This window comes from Vanellus vanellus (genome assembly GCF_965231255.1).
Source record: "Vanellus vanellus genome assembly, chromosome: 5".
In the NCBI taxonomy this organism is placed as follows: domain Eukaryota; kingdom Metazoa; phylum Chordata; class Aves; order Charadriiformes; family Charadriidae; genus Vanellus; species Vanellus vanellus.
Genome location: NC_138910.1, coordinates 43112807 through 43133343, shown reverse-complemented (window position 1 = coordinate 43133343; position 20537 = coordinate 43112807). Strand labels below are relative to the sequence as shown.

The 20537-nt window shown below is 41.0% G+C and overlaps 1 protein-coding gene across 3 annotated transcripts in view; it reads left to right on the top strand.

Annotated features, from left to right (window-relative positions):
* The window catches only part of AGAP1 (ArfGAP with GTPase domain, ankyrin repeat and PH domain 1), a 384460-nt gene that overhangs the window by 235831 nt on the left and 128092 nt on the right, over nucleotides 1–20537 (top strand). For all 3 annotated transcript variants that reach the window (XM_082483168.1, XM_082483167.1, XM_082483166.1), the window contains exons 10-11: nucleotides 3701–3805; nucleotides 17501–17669. In XM_082483168.1, the coding sequence (XP_082339294.1) occupies nucleotides 3701–3805; nucleotides 17501–17669 (274 nt within the window). The remainder of the gene's footprint in view (nucleotides 1–3700; nucleotides 3806–17500; nucleotides 17670–20537) is intronic.

The window sequence follows — 20537 nt, the reverse complement described above, 5'->3', positions numbered from 1 at the left end:
TGTTGGTAAATAATTGCTATTGAACAGAGTTTTAATATAAATTTATGAGTGGTGTTTTATCACAGCTTGAGGCTACAGCAAGCCACTGAGTGATGGATTTCAGATAACACTTACATTCATTACATTAACTTTGTAAGTTATTTAAAGCTTGTACACTTAACATTGCTTTTGGCTTGCAATGACCTCCTGGGACTAGACGTAGCATACACATTACTAATAAAGAGCTTGCGGTACGTACAGATGGTTCCTCCGTTTGCTTTGCACGGTGATGCAGTTCCTCGAGCCAAACCTGGGAAGCGAAGTTCGTGCACTCTGGTTGAAGTCTTTTTCCTGTGGCTCATTAAAAGTAAAGCTAGCGCAGTGAGGTAGGAGAAGCGCTCCTCCGTTAGACACAGAATTGCAATTTTGGAGGGAAGGTGGTAAAAAATTTAATTTGAAGTGTGAAATTCTTCTCAGTTTCTGAGCAAATTGGAGGTGTTAAATTCTTAGTGTTGAATCTGGAGGCTTTGGGTCAGCTACACCGAACTGCAGGGCTGTAATTGCAGATGGAAGACTGTAACAATGAAAGATTTCATACAAATTAGGAGAAATAATGTTATCTGATTAATAATAATTTGAGGCAAACATTATTTCGACAAAAGAAATCAGGATTTTGAAGTAGAAGTTGATTTACTTAGTCCCTTACGGTATAGCTTAGAGACTAAATGTGATTTTTCTGATGTGCTGTGTGTACATGGGGGCCTGTTTGGCCGTGACTGGAGACATGCCCAAGCTACCTCTAAATTGCCTTGGAGGTACCAAAGGTCAGTGGGAACCCATGTATCTCATTTCCTAGGCAGAGTATCTGATGTGACTTAAATGTAGACATAATGTGACTGAAGTGAAGGGCTTTTTCTTTTTTTTAAAGTAACATTTCTTGTCATATCTGGGCCATTTATTTTTTTTTTAAGTTTAGTTAACGTTAAAGTGCATTTATAACTGATCTTCTCTCTGATACTAAGAGCATTTCTCCAGACCATTCTATATAATTACCGCAGACAAAGTGGCGGTCTTTGGCCTTGAGGAAAAAACATGTGGTTTATATGGGCTTCTTTGCTTCAGAACACTTTAAGTTAGTTCCTTGTATTCAGAGCAGCTTCCTCTGCAGGTACAGGAAGATATTTTTAATTCTCACATAATACAAATATCTGTTCTTTTTGCCAAAGTACTGCCTAAAGAAAATGGATTGAGAAATCTGGTTTGTTAGGCACAAAAAGGTGGACGGTACTTATTTAGTGTTGATTATTATTTTTTTTTTTTTGTATGAAAGCACACAATTCCATTTTAAAAGCAAGGTGAAACCCCATTTTGAATAATTTTCTTCATTTGGATCCAAAACCAGAATTTCATAATTCACACCTAGATAGTAGCAAAATCTCTATGCTGTAAAAATCATGAAAGTAGTGGGGTTTTACTATTTATTGACTTGATAATTGCCATGAATTTAAAATTACATAAGTAATGACGTGGTTTCTGTATAGCAAAGGGACAGTTAAAAAGGTTTGAAATATATATATTTTTTACTTTCTTTAAAACTTAAAAAAAAGGCAAGGGGGGGAGGGGGATCACCATTGTGATCCTTACAGCTTTTTCCCCATTAAAAGGTCTAAAGAACAAACCAGTGCAGGGAAACAGTAATTTTTGATCCCCACAGCGATAACTAGAATTGGGTCCCCCTAAATGCGAGCGAACGTGCTGCAAGGTGAGGTATGAAAGATTGGAAAGGTGAAGAGACAGATCACCTACTATAGACAAACATACAAGTCAAAGGCAGAAATAAGCTTTCATTTTTTAATAGAAAAAAACAACGTCTCTAACCACTGGAAGACGGTAATTGGGATGTGCGACTCACACTTACTGAAGCTTTTGTAAGAAAGCGTTTCAGAAACCCCATTCTGTCTTGTAAAAGTTTGAGTTGTAGCAAGGAATGGCACAAAAAACAGAAATCTGACCTCTAGAGGGTCAGAAAGTTCGGAGTTTGTACCATTGTGTAATTCAGTCATCCAACACAAGATTTTCTTTACGGTCCCATCCGCAGATTGCTTTGAATCATGAAGGGGTGGTTCTCTGAAGTTTTATTCAAAGTGTGTGTCCAGGAACAGGCGGTTGTGAACTTGGCTTTTCCGCTGGGATCGTCACTGCTTGCAAAAGGAGAGTTGTTAGTTCGTGTGGATTGTGGCGAGGGACTTCAGCCAAAAGTTGTAACATCTGGAATGGAGGGAGAAAAAAAATTGCATAGCTATGAAGGACTTCTGGTCGCACAGAACTGCCCCTTGTCCTCTCATGGCTTTGGGATTGGATCTGTGGAGAGATTGCTTATAAAGCTGCGGGTTTAATGGGAAACCAGATAGCATTAACTTGCTTTCAAGGTTTTAACCCGCTCTAACCAAAACAACTATATGGGAGTTGGAAGCACCATGTTTGATAATGCATCCTTCTGTTATGTTTTCCCATTTTTTTAAGTTCAATGGAAAATGAGAATGGAAAAACTCATGGGGATTAGAGAGCTGAAGTTTGTATTGGTTTCGATTCCTGGTTATGATTAAATGAAATGAATTTAAGTGTCCACTTTTATCTGAACTTGATCTGTGGAACTAGTGAGTCCCACTGGTAGATACTGTACATAGTGTCTCCACTGGGACATTTCAGTAAGACTTTCAATAACCAAAGTGCTGTGTGAATTCATTAGGAGCTGCCTTCTGACTTGGTTTGGAAGTTAAAATTTCCTAGGGAAATGCGTTGCTAAAGCATGGCTTGATTTACCATCTTCAGTGTGCTACAGCATGTTATATTTTGCTTTTCTAAGTGACTTCCTGTTTTTAAGCTGAGAACAGGTTAAGATGAAGCAGTAGTCCTTGTCCATTTAAACATGATGATGAGTTTTTATCTCAACTGTTGATTGTTAGCATTCATCACTGATAGGTTGAATACGATTTGTGGAAAGGTGATTCACCTTGCTCATCTCCTTTCCTCTCTGATCACACCTCTTTCATTAAATTATCCAGAATTTATTGGAAAAACTTTGTATTTGTCTTGTTTCCATTTTGCTGCTCTTGCCCTTGGTATCTCTTTTGATGGAATGAATAGTTAGGAGGATTTTCATTCCGATGTCACCTTACTGAAAAGGGAATGAGAACATAAACATATACTCTTCCCTGCATGTGGAGAGGCTGAGTTTGGACAACAAGGAATCCCAAGGAACACGCTGAAGGGACCGCAAGTCACACAGTAGGATTCTCACTCAAGCTGGGGTCCATTTATTTTAGAGGGCTGGGAAATGCACTGAGCATGGTGTCTTTATCAACTAGGAGTGTACGGGCAACCTTACTGTATGTCACATTAATATGTGCTTTCCTGAGGCATGAAATTCAGTACAAAAGGGTTTTCTCTACGTGGTGGACAAAGCCAGTGCTGATACAGTCTTGTCTGTTTACGTGACTTGTTTTGTGAAACCTGCACTTGGAGGTGTCCTCCTAAATTGCAACCGCTGAAGCTGCTGACGGACAAAATGTGCATCATGGGAGAAGCAGAGGAAAATGAGTAACTTGCAGGAGAAAGCATATCTAAAAATGTTGGCAATTATATTTATCTCTTTCTGTGTCTTAAAGAATTGTGCGTTGGCAAAAGAGTATTTAACCTTTTTTGTTTTTTCTTCTACCAGGGTATGCTGCTAAAGCGAAGTGGCAAGTCATTGAATAAAGAGTGGAAGAAGAAATATGTGACGTTGTGTGACAACGGTGTGCTGACCTACCATCCTAGTTTACATGTAAGTACACCATGCCCTCTGTGTGTTCAGCAACATCAGCCCCTGATAAAGCAGTGTTGGCGAGTTGGTCCTGATGTGTTTTTGTTGAGCCCTCTTTGGTCAAGAAACTCTTCTCTCTCTCTCTCTCTCTCTCTCTCTCTCTCTCTCTCTCTCCATTCCTCTCCCTCTCAAAAAGGTATAATCGGAAATAAAATTCCCTGGCGCACGTGTATGAGTACAGTGAAGTTCCTTTGAATCCCCTGGAACAGGGATTCCCTTGCATCCCAAGAGGCAGCTGAAATGGTTTAAGCTTTTCTTTTGTGTGGATGCTTTTATGGAATTCTTGTTGATCCCAGGATTAAAAAACAACAGGGACATTTTATAAAAAAAAAGTGTCCTAGATGTAGTAAAGAATGAGGAAAGTTTCTGGTATTTGTCAGTGTGCAGTGGTTATGGTTTATTCAGAAGTAATTCTGAACAGCCTTTTGAAAATGGTATGGCTATTAAAATATGTGCCATCAAATATTGTCATGTTAAGGCATCGATTGTTGTCTCTGCCCAAGGATCCTGTCCGTTCCTCTCAGTGTGTGTAGCCCAATCCCTAGGTATGGTTTTGGGGGTGAGAGCACAGTGATCTGACTCAGAACTAGCCTACCCTATCTGCCCCATCCATGCCAGCAGGAGGAAGGGTGAGACCTGTCAGAGCTCTTCAAAGGACAGAGCCAATGCGGAGATCTTGAAACTCCAAGGTTATTCCCAGCTCTTTCGCTTGGCCTGTAGTACAGGCAACAGTACAATACAAAAAACGTGGTATGACCCTCACCAAGATCTTTGGAATTGTATCTGGTCTTATATTTTCTCATGATATCCCATATGAAAATCAAGAGGGTGGCCAGTTGTAACATTTTAGGGCCAGTTGTTTCTAAACCTGTTGGTGTCATTTTGAGCTGCTGGGCATATTTTCATTAAGGACCGCAAAATCAAGGTTTCGATCAGATGCATTTCTGTAGATATATTCTGAAGCTTAAAGACCTGCACGTGGATCTGGCAGGAAACTTCTGCTTAAGATGGGTGATGTCTAAGGAGCACAGCCACACTGATGCTGTGCTTGCGTCAACTTGCTGTTCCCTGTCTGCTGAATATTTGCACTTTGTCTGGCTTGACACAAGATTTCATAGTCTCAGATCCTGCCATAATAATGCTTTGCTATAGTTTCTGATGTTATGACCCTGTCTTTTAAAAATTATTTCATAAGTTAGATGACAACTAGCTTCAAGGCATTGCTGCTTTCCATCAGAAATCTTGTCCCTCAGCCCTTGTGTTCTGGAGCAAGGTTTTCACTGTTCCTTTTTGTGAAACTGTATAAGTCTATCTGTCCTCTTTGGCCGCTCTTACTGCCATTAAATTTGGGAAATTCTGCCGTGAAGTACTTCTGAAATACCTGATTTATATATTGGTATTGCTCACAGAAGGGAAGCATGGATTCTGCATGCCTTTGAGGCAGGCCCCATGGAGCTCCTACATGGGTTTCCCGCAGATTGTGGTGGCTAACTCTGGGTCATCAAGCGAGGAGGGGGCAAGCTGCCATTGTCCGCACCCAAGTCCCTTCCTCGCTTTGTAAAAGTGCTCTATTGTTCCTGGACGTTTCTGTGCACGTGTTAGTTTTTCATTGCCTGTTGCAGACAATAGATCACTCCTCCTCTGTAGGCTTCCCTGGAGCTGCATAGTCTCCCCTAGAGTGAGAATCCATTGAGATTAGAGGTAATTACTTTGAGATTAGAGGTAAATCCATTGGAGATTAGAGAGAATCCATTTAAAGAAGAAGTAATTACTAGCCTGTAATTGTTTCGCTCTATCCCCCACCGTGCCCCCCCCCACCCCCAAGAAAAAGGTACACGACTCCCTATTTCCATTTGCTCAGACCTCCTTGCTTAGATCGGAGAGGTTTGTAACATACTTCTTTTCCCTGTATGTGGGTAGGTGGTGGTGAGTGACCATACTCAGCTCCAGGGGAAAATGTCATACTCATCCACAGACTTCTTGATACACCTTTACTGAATCTACTCTCTAGGAGTATCTAGGGTTCTGCTCATTCATGTTAAAATCTCACTATGATGTGATTTCTCTTACAAATTATGCTAGTTTAATGCCTTATTTCTACTGCCTTCAGCCTTTAAAGAATCGCTGCACTACTTCTGCAGTACGTTTCTATACTGTCAATGGACTATTTATTGTCAATTAGCCATTGTTAATATACCCTGCAGAGCATTCTTCATCCATCAGGCAACAGTATGTGAGTAGCATCTTCTCTGCCCTGTGCAAATCACAGTGAGAGGAAGAGGCGGGACAAGATATTTTATGTCAACTGCACTCCCAGCAGTTTGTGCATAACTTTGTAGGCAGGAAAGGAGTAAAGTCAGAATTTCTTCTTGGGTATTGCCAAGTAAATGGGTTTTCCCCCACACAGGATTCTGATAATGTGTTTCTGGTTTGGTTTTGCTAGTTTTTATTTATCTGTAACTGCTTGTTGCTTTTTTCACAGCAAGCCAAGAAACCGATGAATTTTTGATATTCATGGTTGCATTGCTGTTTGGGATAATTTCTTACTTTCCTTTGAAAAATAAGGACCTTATTCCTACCAACCTTCCCATTAAATAGCATTGAAGAAAAGAAGTTTTGTTAACCATCTAAATCAGTATCCTAAACTTGTAAAAAGCCTGGTTCTAATCTGACCTGTTAGTTAGATTTGGGTTATCTCAATTATGCAGGTCATTGTGGTTATACAAAATTTTGCAGTTGTAATTCTGTGAAGCGAAAGGTGGACTGGCCTCTAGTGGTGGCAAGAAGTAGTGAATTTAGAAGATAATTTGGTCTTTCCAGATTGCAGTTTGAGTCAGAACACAACACCTGCATTGGAAGAACATATTACAATATTTATTGGCTGATAGTGAGCACTGTATTAAATACTGCTTGCAACTTGGCCAGAAGTGTATCGGTTGTCTGTCGGACGCGTTTGGCAGCAGCTCAGACATGAAAGCAGTGTTTTTAATATAAAGAATGCGTCCATATTGCAGAAATCAGTACTGTCATCCTCCTTGGAAAGGGTTGGCTACAAAATGAAAGGTTTTGGGGTGAGGAATGAAAATCAAATTAGTACCTTTCTTACAAAGCAGGTAGCCCTGTAAGGGTCAGCCCTGTTTGGCAGGGCAGCATGTTGAAATGACTGCTGTATTGTCCCAGCTAAATGAGTAACTACTAATGCCACCAGGTTGACGTTTGACACAATAGCTAAATTCATATTCCTTCTTTTCAAGAAAGTGGGGGCAGAGAAAAATGGGGAAAGAAAAATATATGTACATAAGCACCCTACTGTTTTCTGACTTGGTCATGTCAGTTTTTTCAAGAGCCTCAAACCTTCCTGTCCCTTGGGATGCTGAGGAGCTATGCCAATAGAAAACGGTGGGGATAATGAGAGAGAACTTTGACCTGCAGGCTTCAAAGTTCACCATAGCTACCTATTCATCTTACGCTTCTGGAGTATAGCCATTGAGTGGATGACTAAAATTCTGGCCGACAAATTCAGTGTCAGCCTCCCCAAAGGGACCCAGGGGAATTTGTCTAGGCATCTCTTGGCTTTTAATGGCAGGATGCCATGTGCAAGGGCTCCCAAAATGTATTCACCAGGATACCTGCTGGGCAGCATTACATTCTGCTTCTTTATCTAAGCCTTGTCCTGATGAATAAGTGGTGATGTTTCACCATTGTCTGTCTGCCAGAGGGTTGCCATCATGCCACAAGTCAGTGGATGACAAAGCTTTAGCTGTGGTTGTCCATTTTCTGGCCTTGTCTCCCCATCATCATCGCTGACCCTCCTTTATTAAAAGAAGAAAAAAAAAAAGCTGAAAACAGCTTATTAGGGAAGGGCACATTTTCCTCTTTTATATTTAATCTGTTCTAGATTTGATTTCAAATAAAAGCACAGTGCTGTGACACCTTATGGATGAAGAACAGCTTCTTAAATACATGAGAAGGAAAGTCTGATGCCCATCTCGAACACACACGGTGTGTGAATCCCATGTACCTACACAACAAGGTTGATTTTTGCTTGCTGAGGTCAGTGTTGCAGTATTGCTGCTCTTTAACCTTGCCTCCCACCCGCACTGATCTGGTTTGATAACCTGCGTTTAGGTGTGTGGGATTGTAGCAGTGATGGGGGGGGGGGAGTTTTCTTTAACTCCTTGAGAGGTGTGTGGATTCAGCTGGTCTGCTCAATTCATCTGACAGTAGCCACAGTTTCAAAAACTCTTCCTTAAAAATAGCGCTGACTGGAGGGCAGCCTGCGTGAGCTAGCTCAAAGGGAGCATTAGCAATGTTGTTCTGTCCTCAAATAAACTTTCTTTAAAAAAGTGCAAACTTTCAGCCTGGTGAGGAGTCATATCCAACACTGGGCTAAACTTTGTGCAAGAGCACCAACGATCCATTATATGGACGCACCATCTCTACAAAACAGGCCTAATTAATGGGCTTTTAAAGCTCTTCAAGACTTTGGGATGGGGGACTAGGTTTTCAGTTGAGTTTTCTTGCTTGGCCATTTCCTACAGGACAAGTAGACTTGGTGAGAAATGGAGGGCTGTTGAAAATGCCGTGTATATTGTTATCTGGAAGTGTTGCAGATCCATGCACTTTTCTCAAGTTCCCTAATATGCAGCGTTTTCATTAGAGCTGCAGTTGAAGTTTTTGACTGTTACTAGTTCATACTATTTTCTGGAATAATTTGTAAATGGAAAGCCTGCTTACACATAAAGTAACATCTCCTCGTTTTTAAGAGAACACCATGCTAGCTGGGCTCCGTGCTGGTTTTGTGTGTGGCCCGTCGGCAGCAGGGTTGTCTGGCAGCAGAGCTGGGTGTTGCTCTGGCCAAGGGAGCAGCGCTCCCCATCATGTTTGAGTAACTGCTTACAGACATCGTTTTGGTTCAGCCTTATTTTCAGGGTTGTGCTTACCTCAGGCTGTTTAATAGCTCCAAAGTGTGTTGTTTGTGTTGCTTTATAAGAGCATGAATATTTCTATTATATTTCTAAAATACCATTTTATATGCCCTTTTTTTTATCCCTGATTTTCCTTCGAAGGAACGTAAAGCTGGATATTGGCTGGCTTTGCAAGACCTTCTAGCTGGCCTTTCTTATGAACAACTCAAATCAGGCCTTGGTCAATATGTATTCAGCTGACAAAAGGATATGCATATGTTGCTTTTTCACATAAGGTGAATCTCTGCCTCCTGAAAGAGTAGTGATCAAAGCAAATCTTGCAGAGCAAAAATGAGGATATAGTTTGAATAGTGATGAAGATAAATCTAAGGCATGTGTTATGTTTTTATTATAGTTATTGCATTCATTAATATGCCTACAACATTTGTTAAGATAGAAAACTGAGTGATAGGAACAGTTACATATGTGTATAATAATTGCTTATTACAGCTGATGAGTTGGTGCTGTATTTTTTCCACTCACCACAACTGTCACTCTTTCTGGAAGCCTTTTCATTGAAGCCGTGTTCAGAGCAACATTCTCCTTTCTAACAGTATTGACTTAAATTTCCCAGAGCTCTCCTTTCTTAATTCTAGCATGTTTCACTGTGAATTTGCTTCTAGGGATAGCTAGAGGATAACCGACCTTTATGGAAAAAATAAGGGTTAATCATGCTGCTGTAACTTTTTTTGGTAAAGATACCAAACATAAAAAATACAACCTGCGATGTTTTAAAAGCAAAAGAGGCTTTTATAAAGTGGTACAGCTGTAGAGATCACTCATTCACTTCATAGCTTCCTGGAAAACTTCTTTATTATCTTAAAGATGTAATGGAGTGAAGATCAGTTTGGGAGAAAAACTTAAGGACAGATGGGGAAAATAGAAGCTAAAATGTGTTTGTAGTCCTTAAGTGAGATCTGTCATTTGGGATAGCTGTCAAGGCAAATTATTTTCCGCCCCCTGGCTTTGTGGCCTTTCAAACTACAAATATGCTTGTTGGAAAGTGCCATTGTATCTGTTCTGCTTAGTGCAAAATCAGACTGTAGTTACTGATGGTCAGCAAGCCACCCTGTGAAATACTCCTCAAATATGTAATCCAAGTTGGTGGGGAAGGAGAAGGTTATCCACAGTAACTACTTACAATCACTTCCATGACTTGTTACGGATACTCACAGGTCACCGAATGCACAAACAAGGCGAACTTGAAGCATTTTTTGTTTCAAGTCTATTCATTTCAGAGGGCATGACAAGATTTATCACATCATTAGCATAGGATATTGTGACAAACACAATACTGCTATTGCAGAGCTGTGCAAACTTGCAGTATGTAGCAAGGAACAGCAAACGCACATTTCAGTGTCACGTCTACTCCCTCTTCAAAAAGGCAGGGAAAATTTTTGGTGTCCGAATGAGTTGCAATTTAAATGGCAAAAGCCGAGCTATTAATTAATCACTGGGTTTTATAAAATTAGAGCTTCCTGTCCAGCAGAGCTAACTGCTGTGGGTATAAATGCTTCATAAATTACTCAGGATGGTAAAACTCTGATTTGTTTTTACAGCGGTTCTTGTTACAAAGTCTGAGTGAGAAGGGAAGTGCAGATAGAAGAATTTTCTGAAAATTTTATGAAAACGAGTGATCCATTTAAAAAACCCCAACATTTTGTGAAACGGCTTTTGTATTGAAAGTGTTGCTCTAACTTCCTCTCCTGCCCCTGCAACACTGATCGAACTGATTAACACCATAGTATAGATACAGTCAATGCTTTTTATTACTGAAATTTAATCTTCTTGATTCCCAATGTGAATAAAACAGATTTGAGATGACCTTCTTTTTGTCAGGACAGAGCGCTTTAGGGTGATCAGTGTTTTCCAGAATGCATTTTCATTCCTATGTTCTCCTCAGAAAATAACATTTCATTGCTTTTCTTAAGATTAACTATATATTATGAAGCTGAAAGATATTATGCCTGTATTTATATGCGAGAGGGGAGGATGGCTAATTTAACAGGAACATTTGATGAATATATTCCACTGTGGCTCATAACCTGATGGTAGGTTTGTTGCTGAGGTCCTTCCCGGGAAGGGGGGTAGAGGAGTTGGAGACTTTTGTTTCTTCTTAGGTGTGCCTGTGGCCCCAAATGGAAACCAATCAAAGAGCGATTTATGTTCATTAAGTGCTTGTCAAAACTGAAAAATTTTCTAATCAACAGCAATCTAGCTGAGGCCCCTCAATGGCTGGGAGTGTCGCCTCCGCAGTATCGGCTATTTGCCTGTTACAACTCTAGGCTAGAAATCCGCTGATGATTACATTAGGCTAAGCTGCGAAGTAAATGAACCATGTCTTATTTAGGTGCAACTAGCTTCAGTGTAGTCCTGCCCCGCAGGGCACTTTATAGCGTTTTATGGCTTTAAAATTAGTGTAGCTTCCCATTTGCTGCAGGGTGCTGCATGTTATGCCTTTGAACTCAATAAGCAAAGGGAAGGGGGCCTTTTGTTTTGTTGTTTTTTTTTTTTTTCCTCCCCCCCTTTTCTTCTTTCTGCAGTTTAGCAATTTTGTTTTGCATCTTTTCCAGACGGTGTTTTGCAATAAAAATGTCTGACTGCCATGTAGAGGCACAAAAGTCAAGGCTCCATCCATTTACCGGTCTGCCGAGGGTTTGGGGGTTTTGGTCTGGTTTGGGGGGAAGGGGATTGGGTTTTGTTTTTCGGAAGCAGTTGTTGCTGAGGGTGAACAATAGGTTTTGTGGGTCCAGTAGGTCAGCTCACAAAATTGGAATCTTGTTTCAAAAAATATGCCACCCACTCAGTCTTCAAAATGTCATCTAGAGGTGCAACCATAAACTTTCTTTTCCTTAATAATTTTTAATAATTTTTATTTCGCCTCAGATGAGGAAACACTGTCTCAGCCTCAGTAAATTAAACCTTAGGAGTGTTTTGTCTGATTGAACAGTGGGGAAAAACTGGCACAAAATGAAGGTGTTTTTCTTGGAAGCTCAGTGTAAACCAGAAGCAGATCCAGGAAGGATCTTGGTCCTGAACTGGTCCCTAGTGTTGGAAAAACAGGCTTCTTCTGAGAGATTTTAATAGCTAAAAATGAGAAAAAGTGTGACATTTGTATATGCGTACCGTTAAAGACATGGAAAGGCATTGTTCTCCCAGAGTCTGTCTTGTTTGGTATGTCGTGCATTGGAAAAGGGTGGCAGTTGGACAGGTACATGGGGGAAGAAACACATGGGGAGGCTTTCTAGGAGAGAGATGGCAGGGGTTTTTTTTGTATGTTAACGTTATGACACATGGCAATCCTGAAATGAGGGGCTTTGATGTGATCTTTGAGTCCTATTCACAGAGTGCCACGATGTAAAAAAAATAAATATAACTCCAGTGAAGGGGATTTCTGTGCAAGGTAACTCTATCCACAGTCCAACTGAGCCCAGCCACAGGAGGCCCTAATTGTTGCCTTCTACAACTTGGCCCTTCTGCCTCCTTGCTGAGGTTTCTTGGCAAAGAAGACTAGGTTGCAGCACTAGCCTTTTGACTACAATCCCAAGACAGAGGTACAGTCCAAAGCAAGTTCAATCAGAAGGAGTTCGATTCCATCTTCTGTTGCTGCCAGAGCAGAACCGAACTTGCCTGCGCAGGCGGGCTGCCAGAGAGCGCCTGCCCGCTCGGGTGCTTAGTGCGGCAGAAACCTGGCTGAGTTCGGTGGTTCAGCTCTCATTCTTCACAGGCGTGTTTTCTGTTACCTTGGAAAATATTTTGCAATTGTGCAAATCAAGAGGAAAATACCTACCTTAAGGACAGAGGGATTTGCATGCAGGCAGCTATACAGAAAAGTATGAGGGATTTAGCTCTCGTGGTACTAACCAGTAAGTATTATATTCAGTAACTCAGCATTCATACACGTTTTCTTGGCTAATACACTGCTAATGAAAAATACTGTGTTCTTTAAATACAACCTAGGTAGCAGAAAGGCATTTCTTTGTGTGTGACAAAGATGACAGTCTCTAATGCAAGAGACATTTGAAAATCCTCAAACTGCATAATGTTTTTGATATCCACAGTGTTTCATACCTGAGCTATGTCTTAAACTTAAGGATTATTCTAGGGAGCAACCAGGCCGCCACATACTCTGCGGTCCTTCGGTGAAGTGTTTGAGGTAACTGTGGTAGATTTGGATGATGTGAGTTGGAGTCGCAGCTTTACAGAAGCAGCAGCCAGCACTTTCTTCTGCCTTTCCCTCAATCTGACCCATGTTTCCCTCCTCCCCTGAAAAAGGGGCCAAACAGGCAGCAACAGCACTAAGCGTGGCTGTGGAAGAAAAGATGTGTGACTGTTGTCTTCAGTCTTCTCGGCTGGGAGAAAGTAGGCAGCTAGCTGGGAGCACCACATAGCCTGGGTTGGGCTTGTGGCCCTTGGTGGAGCATCTTCTCTGGCTTTGAGGGCAATCATAAGCCATTGTGAAGTTTAATAACTGCTGGCATTGAAAACAAAAGAGTCCCCCCAAATTAGCAGTGTTTCTTTTTGGTAGGTCTATTTAGAAAACAGCATCATACCCGTTTTCTCAATTTGCATGTCTGAAAGGCTTCTGTTCAGTTAATTGGTGAAATTAATTTCTGCTGTTGTAAACAGAGAGCTGTATTAAGAGCAGAACTAAAGTAATCTTACTCTGTGTCATGGCACATCTTTTCTTTCTTACTGCAGGCAATTCGTTTTGTGGTGCTGTCAAATAATATTTTGTGTCATCTTCGGTCAATGTAGCTTTTATGATTTTCGCTGATATTTTAACAGTTTATTTAGTCCTCTAGATAATGGTCAATGGCCTTGAGTAGTCAAATTAACACCTCAGCAGCACTATATTTGAGCAAACCGCTAACGGTAACCTCAGGATGAAAAGCAATGAGAATCAATATAGCAAGCGTATTTTTAGGGATTATTGATTGATTGATGTGTTCTGGCCGTAACTTGAAGAGGCAGCATTGCCCCACAGCTGACTAAGATTAAGTTGCCAGTTACCGGTAACTGCAGGCCATTGCCTGTGTGGTATTTCATGAGCTCGGAGATTAGATGGAGACCTTTTATAGTCCTTAGCTGAAGAAACTGTGGCGTTCACGGGGTCTGTAATGCCTGCCCGGCTGCAGGAAAACGCTACACTCTTCTCCGGCTTATACCAGCCGTTGTCGTGAGAATTGGAGACGATGTTGATTTGATTCAGCACTGCCCGTTATTCCTGTAGGGATCTATTCGGGACAACTGAGGCACTAATGGCTTGTCTCCCCCCACTCCACCCCCCGCTCCGAAGGCAGCTCCGCAGAAGGTGGGAGCCATGTTAAGCTGTGCTGCTGTCAGCAAGCTGAGAGCTGTGGGTCTCCCTGCCACAACTCTCAATTGCTAGCAGGTTTCTCTCATTGCACCTCATTTGCATCTGGGACATCAATTAGCATGTTTGTTGAGGCTAATTGAATGAAACTCAATCATAGCTCTTAATTGCTTGACTATGTGAAAAGAAATCACATTAATGCAGCTAATTAAGTGTATGGCAATAGATGCAACATAATTAGGAGCGAAATGTAAAAAACAAGTGATGGCGAAGGTGCAAGCACAGGGGTGCGGGGGACTGGGGGGCTGGCTTCTTCTGTTATCCTCACGTTTGGGGAGGGTTCCCTTTCCTTTGCTGCTTGCCTTTTTTTTTTTTCTCCTCCCCTGCATTGCTGAATGATGAACATGGACATGTTGAGAAGAAAAATGCAAATGGATTTGCAATTACTACTTTTTCAAGCTGTTGAGGGGCAGAAGATGGCACTTCTGGGGTGGCCCACTGTTGAGTGGGCTCTAGGGACTTGTTAAGTGCTGTTTAAAAGTACTTGGCTTTGAATTACCCTCATGCCTTGTTAAAGGGTTTTTTCCCCCCTTTTTTCTTGGATCAGCATTTTCTACAACTAACATCTAGGGGAGTTATATCTGTAACATTTGCATATCAAAATCAGGCTTGCTGTCTTCTCTTTAACACAGCATATTCCAGATGACAGCAAGACCCTCATCTGTTCTAATCTGATCAAACCCTCCATTGCGCTTCTGAAGCTGTGACATTATTTTGTAGTTTTAACTTTTATTCCCCAAGTGCAGATCTGAAGGAGCGTGCGTGGGGGCGGATGCTCTGCCGACTGGAAACTTGGTGCTTGCCTCTCCTCCTCGGGGAAATACAGAGATTATCACTATGCATCTTGCACACAATGAAAAGAGGCTTTATTATTTACATTTGATATATCCCTATAAATATTTAAGCTGACACTAATACCTATGTGGCATCTGTTGTGTTTGGGCACTTTCATATAATAACGGCACAGCTACAGAGCATTTATTTCTTGTTTGCCAACATTCACTTACTCTCTCTCGAATGGTTTGTAGCTCACCTAAGCCTGGTTTACTGTCAATTAAAAGGGCTTCAATAATGCCCTGTCACATCTCACAAGTTGGCAGGGTAGCAGGGAAATTGTACACACTATTCATCAGAAGAATTTGGAATAAACACCTCCTTCTCAGATTTAAATGGGAGTACACTGGTTGTTGTACATTAAATAAAACGTGTCTATTAAAAAGAGTACATGCTGAGGTTTAGTCACTATCTGATTAAGCTTAATTTTAGAGCCCATAAGCAATAAATGCTCAATTATGTTCTGCTTATTGTATTTTAATTTGTGAAGAACTGACACTGAACAAGTTATGCCAACTTGATAATTTATGGATGAAACAGTTTTGTTCATTTCTATCTAACACCTAGTGAATGAATTTTTATTAATGGATTGCCTTTGTTTATTTTTGCAGCAGAGCTCTGTGTCCTCACCCCATGAATTGTTCAGACCCCCCCTTTTTACTGTTAATAATTCTCAAACAGCTGGGGGAAAATAAGCTGGTTCGATGGCTTAGTTTTGGGGTTTTATCACAGATTAATGTTAGCTGTGAGGAAATGAATGCTGGCCTGGTAGTAGACTCTTGATGTGTTTTGAGCGGAATATATAATTTGTATTGTAAAAACTGTCAAAGGTGGAAGGATTTTTATGAGAGAGCTGATTGTTCCCCATATTGTGGCAGCAGGGATGTAGACCTCAGGTACACTTTTTGTGCATTTAGGTATTTACTTGTAAAATTAATGTTCTCTTGGTGTATAGGTCTGTACGCTGCAGGTTTGGAACCAACCTAGTTAAACATTGCTACTCTTTCATATAACACCTTGTAATCTGGCTAAATCTTGCCCTGGACACTTGGGCAACTGGAAGTTATGTCTTTGCTGGCAGTCTTTGCTCATGCAGATGTCCACAGTATCACCCACACCTCTCTAAGTTGATCAAGTTCTATCTGAAAAGGAATTAGATTTTGTGCCCCAGCTATTCCGCACAGAAGATTGCTCAAGAATACCATCCCATTGGTTTCCAGCTTAACTCAAGAGCTTAAGCCCAGATCTTTCCCAATCTTTAGTTCAAATTGATGTTTTCCTCTTGGAGTACATACACCGAGGTGTATTTTTGTGCAGTGCTCTTACCTCCTCTTCACTCTTTATTTTGCTATCCTCTGCTATCCACCTTGCGTGTCCTCTCATAAAATACAGTCTGTTTGTTTCTTATAGTGTCCTCATAGCTTCGGTTTCAGTTATTTTTTTTCTGGAATGTGAGTAACCACAGCCGTGTGTACCAGGAGATGACAACTTTGGTGTCTTGTGTACTGGCTTTAGCATTCACCATCTCTACTGGAATATGTCTTCTGATGTATCCCAGGATTGCAGCCTCAGTGTCTGTCTCACTTTTAATGAATTGTTATTTGCCCTCTGATAAAGACAGCCATGTCTATTTGCTTTTCTGTTTTGATCTGAAGACACCCACAGACAATCTAGGGAATGCCTTTGAAGCTGGAAAGCAGAATCTCAAGAGCCTGTTTTTCCAGAAGCTATTTACAGTTTGAAGAATTTCTCATGGGTTTCTCGGGAAGCGGTGGCTTGGCTCCAGTCAGTTGCCCACTCACTGTCTTTCCATGGCTGACTGGGTTTGTTTATTTCCTCTTTGTGGGCTTTCCAAACAAGAACTAGGAAAAGCCTTTTCCACTTCTGACTTCCAGCTTTTAGTGTGTTTATTCTAATCAGACACAATCTGCATATTCTTTTTCCTTCTGTGACATTTTCTGTGTCTGGAGGAAGGATCATGTTCCAAGGAAACAATGTTGTAATTGCAGAAACCTTGCCAGTCAGTAGCCTTTCATAACCTTTGTGCCTGCTGACCAATTTCAGCCAAATTTGAGGGAGAAAGAGGTAAGTGCATAAAAAGTTGGCAGAGAGGAGACACAAGTAAGTGTGCTCATGAGGGACTGTCAGTCTAGTCTTCTTCTGTTTGGGACCTGCTAGCTCGTGAACTCCTGTGTGTGGCTCAGAACCAGCCACATTGTGAATTGCCTCATATCCAACTGGCAGCTGGAGGATGTATTAGAAAGCTCCAGGTTTTTGGGATTATTTTTAGTGAAAAGTGTGGAAGGGATTACCAAAAAAATGGAAGGAAGGGAAAAATCCATGTAATGGGTGCTGGCAGATGGTATAGGGCAAAAGTCTTGTGAAACCAGGTTTCATTAGGTCTGTTGCTTATAGAACTACCTGTTTGATATTGGGTTTGGGGTTTGTTTTTGTTTTTGTTTTTTTTCCTCTTGCCAGGACTATATGCAGAACGTTCACGGGAAAGAAATCGACTTGCTGAGAACCACTGTGAAAGTCCCCGGGAAGAGGCCACCCCGAGCTACATCAGCTTGTGCACCCATTTCCAGTCCCAAAACAAACGGCCTCTCCAAGGACATGAGCAGTTTACACATCTCACCGAATTCAGGTAAGAGAGTACCATGCTAGGGAAAAAAGGTTAAGACTGCATTTCCAGTGTCTGTAGGCAACTATCATGTATTACTGAGATGGGGATAACATTTAATAATTTACAAATCCAAATAACCACTGATGTGTAACTTTTTAAGCCCTAACTGCTGATCTGTCCTCCATGAGATATTCTAAGTTTCTGAGTGACCTTCAACATCTATCTTTTTATATGTTACGTTATACTTGCCAAAACCCTATATAATTTCACAGAAATTAACATATGTGAAGAATTGATGCTGCCTTACAACTGATCTGTTAGGTCTAATACTTTGGAAAAACAGGGGAAGTATCATTTGAAAGCACACTTTGTGGCTTCCTGGTGGGATCCACAGCACTTCTTTCCACCTTTAGAAGGATAGATAATTTTGGACTTTCCAACAGCAAGATTCTTCCATAGAAAGCTGTTTTAGTTTGTTTATGGAAGTAGTTTATAGCTCCTTGTGAGCTCTAAACAAAGAGTTTTATTGTTCGCTGAAGTAGTTGTCCACACAGCTAAGTGGATTTAAAAAATTGCATTAAGGAAAAACACTGAAGACAATTTATCTTGTAAAGCGCACAGCTTACACAAAACTCATAATGTTGGTAAGTGTTGGTATGGAAGTGTTGTCAGCATGTTTGGGATGACGTCCATAAAGTGCCAAGTGCCTTTTGCATTTATGATTAAAGTAGACACTTGCAGCATGTGTCAACAAAACCATCCAAACGCACTTTTATTCCTGTGCAATACACGCTACTCAGGTAGGATGAGCAACCACAGAAAGGAACTCAGTCACCCTGCTATTCAAGGGTCTTCTCTTGGATACAGTTATCTTATGCTTCAAGTCAAGATGTAATTCCCTGTATTGTTGCGATGAGCGTTCCCCTGTCTTAGGGGAAGAGGGAGAAGGATTTTCCTTCCAACTGGGGATGCTGCTTGTTGAGTTGAATGTTTAAAAAAGGAAAAGAAAAAAAAAAAAAAAAAGCCTTTTGGCTTTACAGTGGTGCCACTGAGCAGGCATCCTTGGACATCTTGTGTGGCATGTTATATTAGTTTGGTTGGGGACCTGAAATGTCCGAAGCCATGTTTTTATCAAACTCTTTTTCGAGTTGTAACCTACCCCTCGAGAGGCACAGAGCTGACATTGTCGCTGGAAGAGTTCGTAGGAGAAAATTATTCATGGTTGGTTTGTTTCTGCTATTTAATTTAGATGACTGGGTGCAGGGAGTGTTTTTGCTTTTCAACGTATTCCATAATTGAAGGAAGAAAAGTGCTGGACTGAGTCAATAAACCAGTGGTAAGACATTTAAGTAAGAGATTTCTGCTTTTAAGACATTTGAACACAGGCAAAAATTACTTGATTGCTCCAGAGAAGGATGTTTCTGAAAACATATTCAGAGATATATACTAATATAAAATTTATAGCATAGAATTTACATGTTTTGGCATATGCTTAGATTGCCAGGTCAGAGGGAAACAACTTGTACATGACTTAAATGAATATTGCACGTTTCATTTTGTTTCAGGACTCTCTGCACACGTAATGCTTTCTTTACACAAAACTGTACAGCAGGCAGATCTCTCTGGCAGTGGCGGTAGCCTCTGTGTATGTTTCCTGCCTAGCCTAAGGTTTTATTGCACAGCAGTTGTTTTAAAAGAGAAAAGTTAATTACGCTAGAAAGTGGAAATGCTGGAAAACAGCTCTGCTTTTAGATAGTAGTTTTCAAATAACATGGTGGGAATAGTTGGAGATTCTGTCCTCTCTCTTGGTGGCTTTATCATGTTGCTTAGAAATACTGAAAGACTTTTCTGTTATTGGTGTCTGGTTAGCACAGCTCAAGAGATCTACTGTGGTTAAGTCTTAAAATAATTAATGCCCTCCTAATGTATAAAAGAGTTGTATCTAAGGGAAGTTTTACCCAATTTCTCTATCGTTACCCACTTGAATACCTTCATTTCCCCTCTCACGCTGCTGGAACGCTACACTGATCCTTCTTTAATTTTAAGCAAGTTCTTGACCTGCTTATATTTGCATGGCGCTCTTCCCATACATAAAGCAAGATTTGATGTCTTAATTATGTTACCCCTGTAGCTGGCTGGAAGCATAACAGTTTTGAAGCATCTTCATAACTTGCTGGGTGGAGCAGGTGAAGACGGGCTGGACTGAACAGCTTTATGCTCTGCATGGCAGCCATCCAGCCAGTCCTACCTCCCTACCCGCTGTCTGGTGCTCACTTTGCGTGTCAGAGGATATAGAAGGGGGGTGGCTAAGGTTTTGGTGTGAGGAGGGTCAGTGAAGGTGCACACATCTCTGTAAGGGTGTATTTCATTAGTTCAGCTGCACACGCAGCGAGGAGTAGTTTCAGACCCGCTGTGGTATTTTCCCTTGCAGCCATTGCTTCTGAAAGTCAGGTTGGTACATTCAGTGCATTCTATCAGCCATATCTCTTCTTTGGGGTTTTTCTGCACAGAATTTGTTTTCTTCTGAGGAAGCTGCCTTCATTGAATCTTTCTTACTTAAAGGCCACATTTGAGGTCTGTTCGGTTACTGCGTTACCGGACAGAATGACCAGCAGCAGCAGGACAGAGGAGCGTTTTTAGAAAGCCAGTTGATCCAAGCACTCGCTTAAAAACAGAAGAAGGAACTGCTCATCAGTAAAGTATTACTTTAAAAAAAAATAAAAAAAAAATAATAAAAAAAATTGTAGTAGGACAGACTGGATGTGGGAAATAACTGTCAGCATCTCGGCTGCGCATCAGTCCATACGTCTCTCAATACGCTTGTGTTCAGGTAAGGCTGAAGAGCTGCATTGCAGAGTGATTTTACAATAATAATACTCCCCTAATATT